General features: G+C 47.0%; 6 protein-coding genes across 6 annotated transcripts; 4 read left to right on the top strand and 2 right to left on the bottom strand.

The window, feature by feature from the left end:
- Nucleotides 1-345: 345 nt before the first annotated feature.
- On the top strand, nucleotides 346-5249 carry N7455_007671 (chitinase; the record flags this gene model as incomplete). Its single annotated transcript, XM_065605701.1, has 7 exons — nucleotides 346-1734; nucleotides 1786-2277; nucleotides 2342-3526; nucleotides 3599-3782; nucleotides 3847-3973; nucleotides 4035-4613; nucleotides 4679-5249. The coding sequence occupies 7 exons, from the start codon at nucleotides 346-348 to the stop codon at nucleotides 5247-5249; spliced, it is 4527 nt and encodes a 1508-aa protein (XP_065460650.1).
- Nucleotides 5250-12335: 7086 nt separating this feature from the next.
- Nucleotides 12336-13245, top strand: N7455_007670 (BCS1 and AAA domain-containing protein; the record flags this gene model as incomplete). Its single annotated transcript, XM_065605700.1, has 3 exons — nucleotides 12336-12399; nucleotides 12446-13025; nucleotides 13077-13245. The coding sequence occupies 3 exons, from the start codon at nucleotides 12336-12338 to the stop codon at nucleotides 13243-13245; spliced, it is 813 nt and encodes a 270-aa protein (XP_065460649.1).
- A 24-nt stretch (nucleotides 13246-13269) lies between these two features.
- N7455_007669 (uncharacterized protein) lies at nucleotides 13270-13644 on the top strand (the record flags this gene model as incomplete). The annotated part of the gene is made up of 1 exon (XM_065605699.1): nucleotides 13270-13644. The coding sequence occupies one exon, from the start codon at nucleotides 13270-13272 to the stop codon at nucleotides 13642-13644; it is 375 nt and encodes a 124-aa protein (XP_065460648.1).
- Nucleotides 13645-14223: 579 nt separating this feature from the next.
- N7455_007668 (uncharacterized protein) lies at nucleotides 14224-15193 on the bottom strand (the record flags this gene model as incomplete). Its single annotated transcript, XM_065605698.1, has 2 exons — nucleotides 14224-14957; nucleotides 15181-15193. The coding sequence occupies 2 exons, from the start codon at nucleotides 15191-15193 to the stop codon at nucleotides 14224-14226; spliced, it is 747 nt and encodes a 248-aa protein (XP_065460647.1).
- Nucleotides 15194-15217: 24 nt separating this feature from the next.
- N7455_007667 (uncharacterized protein) lies at nucleotides 15218-15997 on the top strand (the record flags this gene model as incomplete). The annotated part of the gene is made up of 3 exons (XM_065605697.1): nucleotides 15218-15326; nucleotides 15381-15820; nucleotides 15902-15997. 3 exons carry the CDS (start codon nucleotides 15218-15220, stop codon nucleotides 15995-15997), a joined length of 645 nt encoding a protein of 214 aa, XP_065460646.1.
- A 1227-nt stretch (nucleotides 15998-17224) lies between these two features.
- N7455_007666 (uncharacterized protein) lies at nucleotides 17225-17518 on the bottom strand (the record flags this gene model as incomplete). The annotated part of the gene is made up of 1 exon (XM_065605696.1): nucleotides 17225-17518. The coding sequence occupies one exon, from the start codon at nucleotides 17516-17518 to the stop codon at nucleotides 17225-17227; it is 294 nt and encodes a 97-aa protein (XP_065460645.1).
- Nucleotides 17519-17521: the final 3 nt, after the last annotated feature.

The raw sequence follows: 17521 nt of genomic DNA, 5'->3' as shown, positions 1-17521 counted from the left end.
CTCGGGCATCTATCTATCGAAATGAACCGTGAGAGGTACAACTGGAACATTTCCTTGGCAGCCGAAGAATTCTATACTAGTACGACCTAGGGGGGAGCAACAATGTTCTAGTCCGCCTCGGTGGAATCCGAGTGGAAAGAAATTATCCTATATATTGCGGGTGTTCAATCGTCTTTCTATAGTTATTGTAGTCTCTCGCTTTCTTATTGCTCTCGAGACGGGCCTCCTCGTCACCAGTCACTCTTTTTTTATTGTTCTTTACACACTCATTTATACATAGACAATTTCTTTCTACCTTTCTACATAATCTCTCTTTCTTTTTTCATTGTTTGACAAGCCATCACTATGGGTCCTTTTTGGGGCGGCGCGGCCATGAGCCTGTTGCTGTCTGCTGGAGTCGTCTCTGGGCTGACACCATCTAGGCTCGGGGCCAGTCCGGGCTATCAAGGGCTCAGCACCGTCTGCCCGGAACGATGTGTTATCTCAGGCCCCAATCCTTCTAACTGGTCAGTCTACCACAGCATGGACCAGCTTGCAAATTGTAAGCAGACTATGTTTTACGGCTTCAACGTCTACGACAATGTAGATGATGCCGAGTCTCATCACCGCATCTATGCCTGCACTGCGTACGGCAGTGACTGGAACCGCGATGTCAAGGCTCAATCTGCCTTCTCACGCCCTGCCAAGGAGCAAAAGGTCAACTACGAGATTGGTTGGTGGTCTCAGTCCCCGGGCACTGAGTCTGACTACCGCTCTTTGATCAAGCAGATACTTGACTATGTCGCGAATGGGCATGCTTCGTCTAGCAAGACCACCATGCTATACGCTGAGTTTGGCGGTGCTGCCGCTGGCCTCTACATTGGTAATAGTCTCCGCAGCAAAGAAATCAGTTCCGTTGCTCTAGAGTCACTCGTGGACGACTCACACGAGTTTGATGGCCGGCGAGATTCCATGGCGATGCAGCTTTGCGGACCTGATTATGATTCCCAGCATGTCTTTGGCTTCATGGCCTTGAGTAACGGGACTTTTGGTGCAATTCAGTCTGCCTTCAAATCTTGGTCCAATGCCAACTGCCTTGAGTTTGACCACAGCACGAACTTTACTGCCAGTGCTCACTTCACTGCGCCCATGCTGTCGTCAATCAAGGGCAAAAACGCCACCGTTAATTCCATGAGTGCTAGCAACTCAACTTCGCTTGTCAACTCTAAGCGGTCGTTCAAAGGAATATTGGCTGCTAGGGCCGAGTGCAAAACGGAGAAAGTCGAACAGGACGATAGCTGTGCTGCACTAGCCACTAGATGCGGCATCTCGGGTGCCAATTTCACCAAATATAATTCAGAAAAGGGCTTATGCTCCAAGTTAAAGCCTGGTCAGCACGTTTGTTGCGCATCTGGTATCATGCCCGACTTCCGTCCCAGTCCCAACAAAGACGGATCTTGTGTTACGGTCACAGTCGGCGATGGCGAGAGCTGTTCCACAATCGCTGCAGCTAATAGCCTCACCAACGACGATATTGACAGCTTCAACAAACATACCTGGGGCTGGACCGGGTGCAAGAACATTTTCAAGGACGCCGTCATTTGCACCAGCGAGGGCTCGCCACCTATGCCTGCCGAGGTGTCTGATGCTGAGTGCGGCCCCCAGGTCCCTGGAACCAATCCTCCCAAGGAAATGACCAAGCTTGCCGACCTCAATCAATGTCCCTTGAAGGCCTGCTGCAACACTTGGGGTCATGTAAGTCCTACTATGTGTGCCCGCATAGTGCTAGACTGACACGAATGATAGTGTGGCACCACCGCCGAATTCTGTACTGACACCAGTACCGGTGCTCCTGGCACAGCCAAGCCCGGCACTAACGGCTGCATCTCTAACTGCGGCACGAAAGTCATGAAGGGCAATTCTCCTTCTGAGTACCGCAGTATCGGTTACTATGAGGGTTACCATTTCAATCGAGAATGTCTTTACCAGGATGCGATGCAGATTGATGGGTCCAAGTACACGCACCTGCATTTCGGCTTTGGCGACATTTCCCCAGATTACGAAATCAGCATTGGTAATGATATGATCAAGTATCAGTTCAACAACTTCAGATATATCCCCGGTGTTAAGAGGATCTTGTCCTTTGGTGGCTGGGATTTCTCTACTCTACCAGAGACATACCAAATTCTCCGTCAGGGAACCGCACCTGCTAACCGTATGAAGCTGGCAACTAACATCGCCAACTTCATTAAGGACAACAATCTTGATGGTGTCGACATTGATTGGGAATACCCTGGTGTAAGTGCAACCAAGCCCAAGCCGCTTTCCACTAAACTTTAAACAGTCGCTGACGGCAAATTAGGCCACTGATATTCCTGGAGTCCCTCCTGGTGATAAGAGCGAAGGCACTAATTACACGGCTTTCCTTGCGCTTCTGAAGAACCTCCTACCTGGAAAGTCTGTCTCGATTGCTGCTCCTGCCTCCTACTGGTACCTGAAAGGCTTCCCCATCGACAAGATTAGCAAGATTGTTGATTATATTGTTTTCATGACTTATGATTTACACGGTCAGTGGGACGCGGAGAACCCTAACGCTCAAATCGGCTGCGATGATGGGATGTGCCTACGGAGTCACATCAACTTGACGGAGACAATGACCTCTCTTGCCATGGTCACTAAGGCCGGTGTGGACTCTGGCAAAGTCGTCGTCGGTGTTAGCAGCTACGGAAGGTCATTCAAAATGGCATCTGCTGGCTGCGACGGTCCGAACTGCAAGTTCACTGGTGGTAGACTAGACTCAAATGCCAAAAAGGGAGAATGCACTGACACAGCGGGCTATATTTCTAACGCTGAGATCAACAAAATTATCGGCAGCGTGTCAACCCGCATCAAGAGGGGCTCATCCAATACGACGACCAACAGCCTCGGCATCAGGGGCTCGTCCCGTGTCAATAGGCATTTCGTTGATGCCAGCAGCAACAGCAATATCTTGGTCTATGACGATACCGAGTGGGTGGCCTACATGACTCCAGAAATTCGTTCACAACGCACCAATTTGTACAAGGGGCTCAATCTGGGTGGCTCGGTCAACTGGGCTACCGACTTGGAGGAGTTTACCGACCCGCCTGAGGGTGTTAGTAGCTGGGGAGAGTATAGGCGCGAGGTCAAGACTGGCAATGATCCTGTGCGCCGCGCCGGTGAACGCCATGGCAAGTGGACTACGCTCACCTGCAACGACCCGTACTGGGTGGAGACTCCCGACTACACGCCCGCTGAGCGCTGGGCAGCGCTCGGCGTGAGTGACGCTTGGAGCGACCTCATTGACGATTGGAAAAGATACAGGGACACCGCTAAGGGCAACCCGGATTTGAGGTTCTCTGATTATATAAGTTATCTCGTTGGTGGGTTCCAAGATACGCACTGCGAGGAAATCTCGGCCACCAGCAACTGCTGGACAACTCGTCCATGTGAGACACTCAGGAACGACAACAAGACTGGACCCCCCGCTGCTGCTTTAATCTTGAACTCTTTTGTCAAAATCAGCTCGGTATGTGATATTGAACTCTCTTTCATTCTTCTTTCATTTTTCTTTCATTTTACTGACGCGAAGTGCATCTAGACATATGCCCAATACCACGACTCTCTTGTGGCTGCCTCTGCTCTCGTCATTGATAACTCTCTCAAGGACCTCGAGAACAAATTTGCACCTGTTCCTCCCAAAAAGGATGATTCGTGGCTCAACATTCTGCTGGGTTTGATTTCTATGGGCACACCAATGGTTGGTGGAAAGTTCTTTACTGATGGTGAGCTGCCTGCCCAATATATTTGCCTGGTTTCCCATTAGAAAGCCGCTAATAACCCCTTCAGTTCTATCAAAGCTGCCTGCGATGGCTGGAACAAGCGCAGCATCCCTTGAAAAGGGCAAAACAGCGTTCAATACCATCCTTTCTGGTGGTGTCTTGATTGGCACGAACCTAAAGGGTACGCCCAAGGTGTAAGTTTGTAACTTTTACCATCTCTTCATTAGACTCGTGGCTAATCAAATTCACCTTCAGTGATGAGTGGACCGACCAAAAGCAAGATGAATTCTCTAATTATCTGGGTCAAAGCCTCTATGTTTGGGACAGCATCATAACAAAGGACCTTGACGACCTCTTCGATGGCTCCGACAAGTCTATTGAGAGGCTCACGACTCTTATCTCCGGTGGCACATTTATTGGAGGTATTCGGGATAATTCTGATAATCTTGATAAAAGGGCAAATGATAAACCCTCTAGTGGAGTATCAGATGAGCAGAAGAAGACGGTCTCAGCCAGTTTCATTACTGCCTTCTACGGATTCGCCATTCCTGCCGTTTGGAAGGCTTCCGGTCACCACCCTTTTATCATTGACACTGGTCGAAACTGCGACGACAAGGACGGCTCCAAGTATACCAAGGACTTGAAGTCAGCTTGTCATGAAGGACGGCTGTACCAATTGGCTGACCCTGACGGGAGATCGCACCCCTGCTCACATAACTGTGGCATTCCTGGAGGGTGTTCATGCCCCGATAGCTCATTCTCGTCGATGAAGGGCGCGAGTCAGCTAAATGGCAAGCGCTGGGGTGGGGTAAAGGTGGAGGATATCATTATCGGGTGCGTTTGTCGTTTTACCCTATGCTTTTATTCATTTTTTTAATACTAACCTGTCACTTATATAGGGCTGTCAAGACATTTAAGCAAAATGGCGGAGAAAACGGCGGTGGCATCGCAGATCCCACGAACCCTCGCTCGTTTGAAAACCTCGCGAAAGACGACATCACGACTCCCGGCTTTATTCGTTTGCCCGTGTGTAGCGAGACTCTCGCCCGCAAGTCGTGGGAAAACGCCGACAAGACTGACGGCACAAGAGACAAGGAGAGCTTCCCATGTAACGTCGACAACGGCAAGGACTATTGCGGTGCCTCGACCTACATTGACCAGACTAGTGGCGGCTCGCCTCCTGTGTCCGACTGCCTACAGATTGTCAAGAACATCGAGGGCACCGATGGCTCATGGAATAGGGACATCGGGATTCAATACGAAATCCCTCACTTTGGAAAGTGTAAGTTTGGCGTCGAGGGAAAGGGCCGACATGGCAATATCAATTTTAGCATCGGCGCCCAGGACGTCGTCGATATCATCAAGGAGTCCGTCAAGAGGTTTAGTAGTGACGGCAGGGTTGGTGCCAAGGGCACAATGTCATGCAGTGGAAACATTAAAGGGCAGGAGGTAGAATGGGGCCTGTACTAAGACAGCCACAACCGTGGTAACCTTTGGCTGAGGCTGGGGATTGGTCATGATCATTATAAATGTGGAACATATCTGTATAGCAGTACCTAAAGTCTGCTCTCGGCCTTTTTTTGGTCTTGAATATATTTCTCTTCTTGATTACAGTATTGAAATTCTCAGCATCGGCTTTCAAGGCTTCTTTCGGTGTTTGTTAGACAATTAGCTCACCAAGTGTTGAGACAGAGCTAAGATATGTATTACTACGTATATAATGATATATTTCCCCGACATATTCCCAAGTCATGAGTCACTGCCAAACGCCAATCTAATAGACCAGATATACCAGATAGGAAATCAAATAGGCCAAAATCGGCCAAAAGTCCGCGATCCCGCCCCCGGACCAATTGAGGGCTCGGCTTTTCCCCTGCTGTTCCTACCCTTGGCAAGGCTCTGCAGATCCAGGGTTGAGGGGTGGAGGGCGGTGGTTGGTAGTGACTGCTTGCTCGGTTGACAGGTTTAGATATGAGCCTAAGAGATCGTCGATGAGGCATTTTTGCCATTGGATACTTGGGATAGGGCGCAACACCTACAACCACTAGGGAAGCAAGCCACGGTAGAATAGAGCAGCGATCACGACCAGGCACCCCCGGAGAAGCGGGTCACGGATAAGGCACTAGTATAAGGAATTAGCGAGGTGGTAAATCATCGAATCGAGGAGGAGAGAATGATCGAGGGGAATAGACAGAGAATAATCCATTTTGTTGTGGTATGAAGCTGGTGCAGATCAGGAACCAAGCCGCACCGTCGGAATTAACTCCGAGGTGTCTATACGGACAACCAAGTTGATTGGAAATCAACTTGGCACACTGTTGTATATATAGCTTCATATTTCCCTCTGAAATAATAAGTCGATTAATCTTCCTTTGAACTACAACATAAATGTTGAGCCTCACACTCTTGCAACAGGACAATACCATCAGTACAGGGGATCCAACACCGCCTATGTAGCGAAACCAGTCTAAGCCTTTTATGTCCATTCTCGATTTCTCGCCCCTAAAGTAAGCCCGCACTTTATCGCTATTTTTGTATTCATTGATGGTTCGTCTTTAACCTACCGATGTACGAGGTTTAGCAGCAATGGACTTTAGAAGGAATGCCTTCCAGTGGGCAGGTAACTATTTTAAAAGGGAACGTCCCAAAAGGCCAAATCTCTTTGGTGCCATCGAGATTTGCCTATTTGGGATACTCCCAATTGCAACCAAATAACGTGGTTCTCGGCGGGTCTGTCATCCCTACCGGTCTGTCACCCCATCAAAACTTCAAAAATTTTATATTTTTTAAACGCCAATTAAACAACCAAAACACCATTAAATTGACAATTTAACCCTTCTGCGGGCATTTTGTAAAACTATGCCCCTTTACTCCACATTTAGAACATGTAATTTGCCGACGTACAGGGGGCAAAACAGGAAGTGTAGGTTCAACCTGGGGTTCAGGAGCAGGTGCAACATCAGATATATATCTTACACCAACACCTCCCGTAAACGCTTGATTTCATCCCGCATTAAGACATGCTCGTGAACTAGCTTAACCGACATATTGTAAAACTGTTGAAGATCACGTTTTGTAGGCGACGTGATCTTATCAGCAGCTGAACTTACACCAGAATTGAGCCTAGATTTGCGTTTTTCTAGCTGCCTAATCGTTCGAGGGATACCGGTAGAGATATTGCTACCTGATGTTGAACCTTGTGAAACTGGTCGATCCGGTAGAGGCAGAGATTGAAGGCGAATGTTAAGCTTTAATAGTACCCAATCGGGGTCTAATGGCACTAAACCAGTAGCTGCGAAGGCACTTTAAACGATAGACTCTTTGAATGAATCGTTACGAGCCGCTGGAAAGATATCAAGGAAGTCATCTTTCTCGATAGAATCGATGCCTAATCGGGTATATTCCGCAACCCGCCTTCCGTAAGAGCGCTTTAACACAGCAAAACAACCAATATCAAGAGGCTGTAAAAGATGAGAGGTATGCGGAGACATACAGATTGGTATAATATTGTTTTCCTAGCAAATCTTGTCGAATGTCGCTGTGAGATGACTATTATGCCCATTAAGGGCTAAAAGACAATGTTTCCCTTTTATCTGATATTTTATATACGGAATGAAGTGTTTTTGGAGCCAATCAACGCCAATTTTATTGCTCATCCAGCCGTTTGGACTAACGTTAAGAGCCTAATGTTTTGGAAGGTCGTCAAACCATAGTACCATAAAGTTTTTGCCTTTAAAGATAACGTATAGTGGGAGCGCTCGCCCAGAGGCGCAAATTGTTTTAATAACAGTCACCCATTCACGATTGCCAGCTTGTGAAACGCCCCTCCGACCGGTATAAAATGACTGTGTAATAACCTTCGTCGTTGCACTAACTCCTATCGCAAACCCCGATTCGCCAAAGTTATAGATATCATCCGAAGTAATATCATATTGAGCAATCGTTTTTACAACAAGCTTCAACCACTCAATTAGTATTTGGGTCTTCCATTAAGGCGCGTTTATAGTCATATTTGCGAGAGAATCGAGTGGTAAGCTCGGGATGTCATTTGATGTATTGTGTTGGCCAATTCTTACTAACGGTCTGGGGGGTATGATCTCCACGGTTTTTAAGTAGTAAATTGGCCATATCTCTTAACATAGCGATCGTAAGAGCAGCACCTCTATGATCCATAGAGGTTAACCAATCCTGGATCGATTCCTCTTCTAATTGGGTGATTTCATGGCCTATAGCCCTTGTGTCAGACCAACTAGTAATCCCTTTCATCGGGTCTTGTAGCGTAGATCGCGGGACTTTGAAAGAGCTAGCAGCAGCAGCAACGGAGGTAAACCGGCCATTTTTAATAGCCTCAATTGCTAGCAGGATTCTGCCTTCCTGCTCAACTGACTTCTGAGCTTTTTGACCGCGGATTGGCGGCATGGTAGGCGTTTGAAAATAGGAGGTTTGGTGAGGAGAAGAAAAATTGATGGGGTGCCGGAACGGCCGGGATGCCGGAACGCCCAGGAACCACGTTACCTAGTTAGTGCGGGACGACGGAAGATCAATTCGATCACTGCTCAACCATGACCCGCCTTCTCCAATTACCCGCTGAAATACTACTACAAATATACAGTAGTCTTGTTGATATTGACGATGTTCTTCGGTTAGGCCGCAGCTGCAGGAGAACGCACGCTGTCCTGAATCCAGTGGCCTATCGCCTGAGTATTTTCAGATCTGTCATTGTGCGGTCCCTTATGTATCATCGTCAAACCAGACATTGCTTGGATGTTTGATTCACAGGCTACTAAAGTAAAATACCTATGAATATCGAGTTCCCACGGCGTCTATAAGGAAAAGCAAAGATAGGATCGCCGGCAATCACCTGTTCGCGGCCTGCCACTCCACCTCTCCGCCTGTTTATGCAGGGCCTGGAGCTTTAGATGGCTTATAATTCTTTCATCATCTCGCGCTTCAGTCAAAATAAAACTTGATGGCTTTTCTCCCTTTTGTATCTTCGTCACAGGCGTGTATTACGCTTCGTCGTGTTGGGTCTTGGCGGTGGATCCCCGGTTAGTACTAAAACGATAGTGCAAAACGGACAGTGTACGGTCCATCATCCAGGAAGGACACAAGTCCCGCCAATTGCTAAAATTGCCCATTGAAATAATCTACTGCGAACGCAATCACTGAATACACCGACCTGAACTTGTCAAAGCACAATTGCTCGAACCTCGAACGTCTCAGTGACATATATGGGTATTTTTGAGACGAGAACCAACTGACTTAGGTTCAGGATATTTTCCGCGGTGTTGTGGAAGTAAAGATACTGAAAAACAGAAACCTTGATCCCGCATCCTATTTATTCATATAAAAAGAACATAACACCGATTATCATGGTGAAAGATTGGTATTTAGGCACGAGGTATCCAGTTTTTGTAAACCCTATACGTTCCCACGCTTTACTTCTGTCCAAAACCCAACATGGACTGGGCAAGGATTTCAATCAAATTAAAGCACTTCTCGATTGACAATTTATGTGGTGAATTGCATGAGCGACGTGATAATCTATGAATGAATTCAATATACCTGAACGGAAAAATACCCCATATGTAACCTTTTAAGCTTTTATAAAATAGGCAAGCATATATTGGCGATCTCTTGATGTAACATTCTCCACAATGGTAGATTTAGGGAATTTTCTAGTAGCAGAATTAAGACAATCGCTACATAATACTAATGTACTAGGTAATTATTATTATCGCATCTATAGAAAATCTAGCCTCCGTTTTTCTTGTTGACGTACGTACCCAGGCCATCGTCCCGGGGCCCACCAGTCGAGTCCACGTGATGGTTTGAACGTCCTCTTTGCTCCCCTTAGCTTCTATATATTAGCTTGAGGATGGAAACGGGTTCAGGGAGCAACGGAACAGAGTTGGCTTCATGTAATCCCTTGATGTGTGCACTACTTGTACCCACTATTTCTCCCTTTAGGAATTTGCTAGGAGCCGGGGGGCCGATGGACTATTTTGACTTTGGTCCCTCATGGTGTTTCAACCAGGGACGAACACATTTTGATGTATAATAATAACTAGACCTCGCCATATTGCTTTTTTGGGTACCCAGCGGGTACCCGCCAGCCCGCCAAGAACCCAAAAACATGTATTTTACCAGAATACAATCGTATTACATGCAATTCATTATATAAGTTTATGTAATTGGTATATAATACATGTATTCAAATTTCTTGGCGGGTTTTGGGTCAAGGGTCGATACCCGACCCGCGAATTTGGCGAGGTCTAATAATAACCATGGATCCGTCCCCACTTAAACCAGAGAATTCTCGGAATATAATCTAAGTAACCACTCCACACCTTCTTTATTCCAATGGCAGTGCTGTAAAATGCCAAGGATCTGCAGGGACTTAATGGGGTACTATGGTTCTAAGAATAGCTCAGACTAACTACTTGGGCCACGTAGAGCGACCACCCCGACTACAAGCAATCGGCGATCAGCATCAGAATCCCACACAGTAACGTCTCCAGCATTGTACTGGGAGAGGTGACATCTGTTCACTGCATCAATGCATTCTGGACAATGAGCGACTTAAGAAGCAGGGGTTTGCCGAGACTTGGAGCGCCTGGTCAAATTAACCCCAGACACTTAAAAAAAAATATATTTCGTTGGTATCCGCGGAAGACATGTCGCACATCGTGCTGGAAGACAAGCTAGCCTATCCGGTCCCTAATAACCAGGCTCAGTACTTTATTTGGTAACCGCTTTGTGACCATAAGGCACAAACTGTTGTAAAGCGCATCTCATGATAGGTCTCGTTCCTAGCTTGGTGGGATGTTCGGCATGAGCGGCATCAAGACGCAGTGACCACAAAGTAGCCATGGTGTCCTCACCGGTATTGTCAACCAGTGTGGAATAAGATGATAAATTAGGGGACAACCGTTGTCAAATTCAAAATAATAAAAACGTTCAACCAAGCAACCTTTGGCCTAACAGGCCAAACAAACAGGGCCCCACGGTTCATGTGGGGCAACAGGTAAGCGTGCATGCACAGCCAAGGTCGCGGTTGAAACGGTTACAGTTGTTAAGGAGCGCTGTTCTACTGTAAAACATAAACGATATTTGAATTCGAGTCAACCAAATGGCAAAATCCTACAAAATGGGCTGCAGTAGTATGGTCCTGCGAGACCTGGGGTCCAAGACGTTCAGCCTTGGGAAGATCTTCGGACATCAGGCCGTTTGCTTTCAGAAAAAAAAAGGTAGACCTGGAAGGCGCACTGAGATTGCACAATGTATATTAACGGGGAACCAAGGCACTTGGTGGTAGACTATCTATCCTAGGCGGTCGGCTGGTCTGGCAAAAACAGCTCACGTCTCCTATGCAATCGTTATCGCCAAATAAGAGCGAGCGATAAGAATACTCCCGCCCGCTAGTGCCAGTAACCACCCCCTGCATTACGAAACTTGACAAATAAATCAAGGGTTAATCTACTGATCTGGGATATTCTGTATTCAATACCATGGTTGTGTTAAATATATATACACTAACTAGGCCCGTAAGAAGTAAATACCAACTATCCTCCTTTCATCATTTCATCCCGGCCTCCAAGTATGCGAGTATCGTCCTGCTTCGTAGTCTGTGCCATTTCCCTGGATATGAATAGAGTCTACGCTGCACACTCAAGCACCGTATGCAGGATAACCCTCGAATAAGTGACAGCGCTGTAGACCAGGACCAAGTGCATCACATAGAGACTGGGCCGCCAACCATTCACCACGCCCATCCTCTCCAACGGCCGAAGCAGATAAAAGACAGCTCCAAGAGAATTCCAGATGGCGACTCGACCAAAATGTACCGCCAATAGTGGGGGGACTTGGATTGTTCCGGTCATGCATGAATGGTTGGTATCAGCGTAAGTAAGCCCAACGAGACAACTGTACGGGAAACGGTACCGCGCTGCACAGATACTATATAATCCGTGGCACTAGCCATCATTTAAATAAAGATAGTGACACAAATAACTTGTTTTCTATCTGTTTCCTACTCATTGTTCTCTTCTGCCATGCATGAAATCTGGTTGGTATTGGCCTTGATCGATATTCGATTGGTCGAACGGGCTTGCCTTGTATAGGGTTACTAACAGTTGAGATTGATAAGTATCGCTTGACGGATACAAAGTCAATTATAATTAAAATTTTGAAAGAAAGAAAAGGCGAGAACTAAATACCATTGAAAACGCGGTATGCAAGGCCTGAATGAGGGGGTGCTTGCTTTCGCTGGTTTTCCAATCCCATGTCCTAGATATATAAAGGAGCATGACCGTCGAGCAAACGTGCCTTAGTTATTCAAAGCCCATCTACTCATATTTTTCAAGTTACCTCTGTACTATTGTCTACAATGAACATCGTCACCGGAGGCAGTAACCACCACAGTTCTCCCCAGATATCTCTTCTGGATGTCCTCTTTCCTGGTCTCGGGGGGGGGGGGGGGGGTGTCTCTCCTCAGCACAGCAGCTGCTTGCTGGTAACCTTGACAGCTACAGTCGACTTTTCTGCACCTTCGGAATGTTTGTCCTCTTCACCTCCTACGCAGTCCGCTATGTTTGGGAGCTAGTGAGAAGCTACTTCAGTTCGTAATTCTCCCGACGGGATAGGATAGGGCTGACAGTCTGCAGCTTCGACAATTCACGTCCCGTATTATGACGAAGCGTACGACATGCTCGCCGATTGGATAGCTCACCAACCCTTTGTCCGCAATGCTCACTCATTGATTGCTCGTGTGAGATCTCCACAGCGAACAAGCATCCAATATCAAGCAAAGAAAAAGCCATTAACCTTTTCTCCTTGGGACGGGTCTTTCCCTTTCTGGTATAAGGGACATCTGCTCATCCTCCACTGCGCAGTCAAGGAACATCGAGAAGATATCTATATCTCCTCCATTGGCCTTTACCCAAATATTCTCAAAGAGCTCGTTGAAGAATGTCGAAAGAAATATCTCAATGACATTCAGAGAAAAGTCTCTGTCTTTGAATACCACGAAGGAGAGTGGAAGAAGGCTCGACTGAGACCGATTCGACCCATCTCTACGGTCATCATGGACAAGCAGGTAAAGGATGTCCTGTTGAGAGACATGGAGGAGTTTCTGGATGAGCCCACGCAGTGGTATGCCGCACGCGGAATTCCTTATCAACGAGGCTATCTCCTGTTTGGACCTCCTGGGACTGGTAAATCGAGTTTCAGTCTCTCAATCGCAGGGTAATTTGATCTGGATATCTATACCCTCCAATTAACGGGTACCTCCGACAGCAAATTGATGAAACTATTTTCTGAGCTTCCGCCGCACTGTGTCATTCTCCTGGAGGACGTGGACGCCGCTGGATTAGGGCGTAGGGACGACGCCAATGTAGACCAAGAGAACAATTCAAGCTCTGGAGTTACTTTATCCGGCCTCCTTAACGTTCTTGATGGCGTGTAATCTCAAGAAGGTCGGGTGCTTGTCATGACGACAAATCACATTGAACATCTGGACAAAGCACTTATTCGGCCCGGGCGCATTGACAAGAAAGTGCATTTCAAGCTTGCGGATGAGAATATTTCCGCTCAACTCTTTCACACTGTCTTCAAGCAGATGGCCGACCACCAGCAATCCAAGGAGGAATTCGATGATGAGAGGATTGAGGGTCTTGCTAAAGACTTTGCTGCTAAGGTGCCAGAGCACAATTTCAGTCCAGCTGAGGTTTTATCGTTCCTGTTGGAGCGGAAGAACTCACCTATTGATGCTGTTAATGGCGTGCAAGACTGGGCGGCGAGAGCAAAGGAGGCAGGGGGTCAACTGAAGAGAGAGGGTTCTTGGGTACAAGAAAGCGAATGTTAAATATGAGAAAGAGAGGGCGAAGGGAATGGAGGGTCAAAGGGGCGATTTGCTAAGGACTACAGCTCCCCGGATGCTGACGTGGGCCAGGGAGATGGCATTGTGAAAGACGTGTCTCGTGTCTGTTCTGGCAAAGGGTTTGAAAGTGGGTTTGAAAGTGCGCAGTGCTAGCGGTAGAAACGCTTCATTATCACGCAGTATGCAATCGGTATTGAAATACAAAAACACCGCTTCTCTCGTAAACACTTTACATCTTTCTTCCTCTGCTTGCAACAGTTGTCTCTTTGCTCATGCGTTGCTTTGGAGCTGGCCGACATTTCAATCTAGAGCGGGTAAAGTCGATAATTTAATGCCTGCCCGAGCTCTTCTGACATTGACACGCTGGAGGTCTTCCTTCTTAGATGATTCCCAGGGCTTTGATTTCCTTTTTCGATCATGATTTATGAATATCCTGACGAGATGAACGCGCCAGCTCCATCGACGCTGTACTTCCCTCCCCCCAGACATCGCGAGCACATGATGTGACCTGAAGGTGCAGACGTAAACGTCAACTAATGCAGTGGTGCATGGGTCTTAGGGCCGTCATGTACAGACAGTAGTTGAGCTGGACAGGAGCCTTTGTCTGCTTTTCCTCGCCCCGACGCGATGACCATGCGGAGTGTTGCCAACGATTGGTTCAAGAGCCCGAGGGCGCTTCAACCATTTCACGTCCTCCAAGTCAATAACAAACAAACGGCCACCCAGGTCATCCCACAGCATATTGCGCCACTCGTCGTCGCTGTGGATAACGCCGTGCGATCGGAACACGGCCAGAGTTTTGTCGCGCTCTTGGTGAAAGAAGCTAGAATTTTCATTGTTGATGACATGCTGAAGCCGCGTTCCAGACCAGCTCAGGATCATCATCTGAACCATTAATTCACCATGGTACCAATAAGCGACCTGTGGCTGAAAGATTCCAAGACAGACGGGGATCTGATTTCCTTGCAAGCTCCTGAGGTGACGATAATTGTTCGCCTCCGCTTGAAGGCGATGCTGCTTCTCCGTTGTGGTAGCTTTAATGACCACAGTGTACCCGTGTGATAGAAGGGTAGCTTTGACGAGGTAACCCGTCCGACCACGGACGTGAAGTTGTTCAAACCCATGGTTTCGGTTTCGGGCAAGTTGACGGTGAAGCCGGCGTGTGAACTCCTGCGGTCCCATAGAGTGTCTCTGGCCGCCGTGGAGTTTCCAGTTGGGGCATTCTTTATCCAGAGGTTCTCGGTTGACGATGCCGCGGATGCAGGCAATTGTGCAGTAGGGTCGTGCAGATTGCGTATCTTTTCGAGAGGTCTGTTTGTTGTCCCGACCGGCTCATGTTCTTTCGCTTTCCTTAGTTGATTGGCTGTTGTTGCCTCGGCCGCGGCTCGACCTGCTGCGAGCCGCTGCAGCGATAGATGGTGAATGCGATTCTTCATTTTTCGAGACGCGCGAAAAAAAAGGCAAGTAGTCCTGATTGCACATTGAAATTTTTATTTAACCAAGTAATAGGCCAAAACCTACCACTGGATCGCATTTATTGGTGCTCAAGCTATCCGAGATGCCGTACCTCGTCGTTTGCGGCACGTTGTATTTCCTCTGCTGGTGTTTTACTGTTGGCTTCCCGAGTTTACCTGAAATTTCTGGTCATATGTTCTTCCAGATGATCTGTAAGGGCCCTAGAACTTGAGTCTTTGTGCAGTGGCTAACAATGCTGAATCTAGTCTACGAATTTTTGTACACCCCAATCGGCCAGGCCATTGCTGCGTACGCTCCAAATGAGTATTCCGCTTCACTCGTTAATCCCCTTGTCCTTGGAGCTGGATTGGTCGGCTTCTGTGGTGTTGTTGTACCCTACGAGCAAATCAATGTCTTCTGGCGTTACTGGATGTATTATCTGGACCCATTCACCTACCTCATCGGTGGCCTCCTGGGAGAAGTTCTCTGGGATGCTCCTGTGAAATGCGCCGACAACGAGTGGACCTCCGTTGACCTTCCCAACAACCAAACATGCGGTTCTTACATGGAATCTTTCATCGAAACAGCAGGAGGATATGTCCGTGACGTTGCATCCACGACCTCGTGCCACTACTGTCAGTACTCGGTCGGATCAGAATACGCACCACAGTTCAACCTCAAGGCCAAGTATTATTCTTGGAGAGATGTAAGTTCTCACGCAATACTCTAGCTACTGTCAGAGTTACATTATCTGTTTGAGACCAGCCCCCTAATATGCATTTTTTAGACCGGAATTACTGCGCTCTTCTGTATCACCACATACATCTGTGTTTTCATCATGATGAAACTTCGCAGCAAGAAGACCAAGACTGCTTCCGATTAGACTGTCGTCCTAAGTCTCCGATCTCATATTCTTTCGCCCCACACAAAGGGTGTGACTTCTCATTCTCAATTGTTCTCCTTTCCTAACCCCCAGTCTTTCTTGATTTCCTTTGTTATATGTTTCTTCCCACTTTTCCTTTCATTCTATGTAATTGCTTAATTAGACATTATAAATATATCTTAATCTTTTTTCAATTGACCCCTGTGGACATTTCAAATAATCTTGATTTTCATATCGAATAAAATATGTTGAAAAATGCTTGCCTTTCGCATAATTATCGGTCTCCATAGAAACACAGTAGGATAAAAGAGCTGAAACCCACTTGACAATCAGAGCATGTTGTTCACTGGCTGAAACCAAATTCAATTTTCATTGGCGTGATGATCGAAGCATTCAGATTATTTGAGTTATGAAGACCATGCCATCATACTTGGCCCTGTATTGCAACTGTCAAAAAAGATGTTATGGAACAACGGCTTAAGCAAACTTGGCTAAGTCGTAAGCAATCCTCGTCTATGAGTGGCGATTACCATACCACCTATGCTAACACAGACTAACCCCGTTCCGGGCACGAGTCGACAAACAATGTTTTCAGATTATAGCAGTAGTCGATTTCCTGATGGATTGTAGTTGCAAAAGGCGGGAAGTCGAGAATGCCCGGAGCAAGTCATGTATGATATTTCCTACATAGCAGCATGTTAAACCTCGCGGCTTTTATCTAGGCCGTAAAAAACTTCACAGCTTGAATTCCGGCCAGATAACCATTTATCTAGGGCAGAGAATGAAGGTGGATATTAACGTCAATACATTTTGACAGCAGAATGATAATACAACTCTTGACTATCAGTGACAAGAAGGCAATACTGGCAATTAAGTTCCTTGTACAAATGCCGCTTTCTGAACTATGGAATCCAAAAGGGAGACTCCAAGCTTTGCGGTCATATGGATATCATATATGTCTTTCAAAACTCGAAAACATTGATCGAATTTGTTGAAATTCAACATCTGTTCAACCGCGTCCGCAGAGTTTACGAATGACAGATGAATCAGGGCTGCTTGATGCACAGATGTTGCTTTGATATGTGATAGCCGAGGAAGCAGCCCTTTTTCTTGCACGACGTTGCAGATTTCCAGTACTTTGGATGCAACTACCCTTGCTTGATGTTGCGAATAGGCCTGCAAATCGGAGCCCGTCGAGGTTGCATTCTGTACTGGCCACATCTGGGGTCAGTAAAGGGCCATCAAGGTCGTCAAGTGCATCAGGCTTGTCTCTGCCTGAAGCAATAACAGCGTTTCATCTTCGGAGGTGTCGAGTTGGTGACTGGCTTTTGCTCCAGTCCATTGGAATTCTGTATCCTCACATTTTATACAGAGAGCGAGTTTGTGCTCATACAGCTGAATATCTTGTCGCGTCGCTGTTCGGCGAGGAACAACTGTCGCCGAAGGCAATTCTCCGGTGAGGAAAGCTCGTGGTGAGGGTGTGTATTGTAGCATTAATATTTCACCAATGACTACAGACATCGC

This window comes from Penicillium solitum (genome assembly GCF_028829755.1).
Source record: "Penicillium solitum strain IBT 25940 chromosome Unknown utg000005l_segment0_segment0, whole genome shotgun sequence".
Taxonomy (NCBI): domain Eukaryota; kingdom Fungi; phylum Ascomycota; class Eurotiomycetes; order Eurotiales; family Aspergillaceae; genus Penicillium; species Penicillium solitum.
The sequence above is the reverse complement of the archived record's forward strand: the minus strand, read 5'-3'. Positions and strand labels throughout refer to the sequence as shown.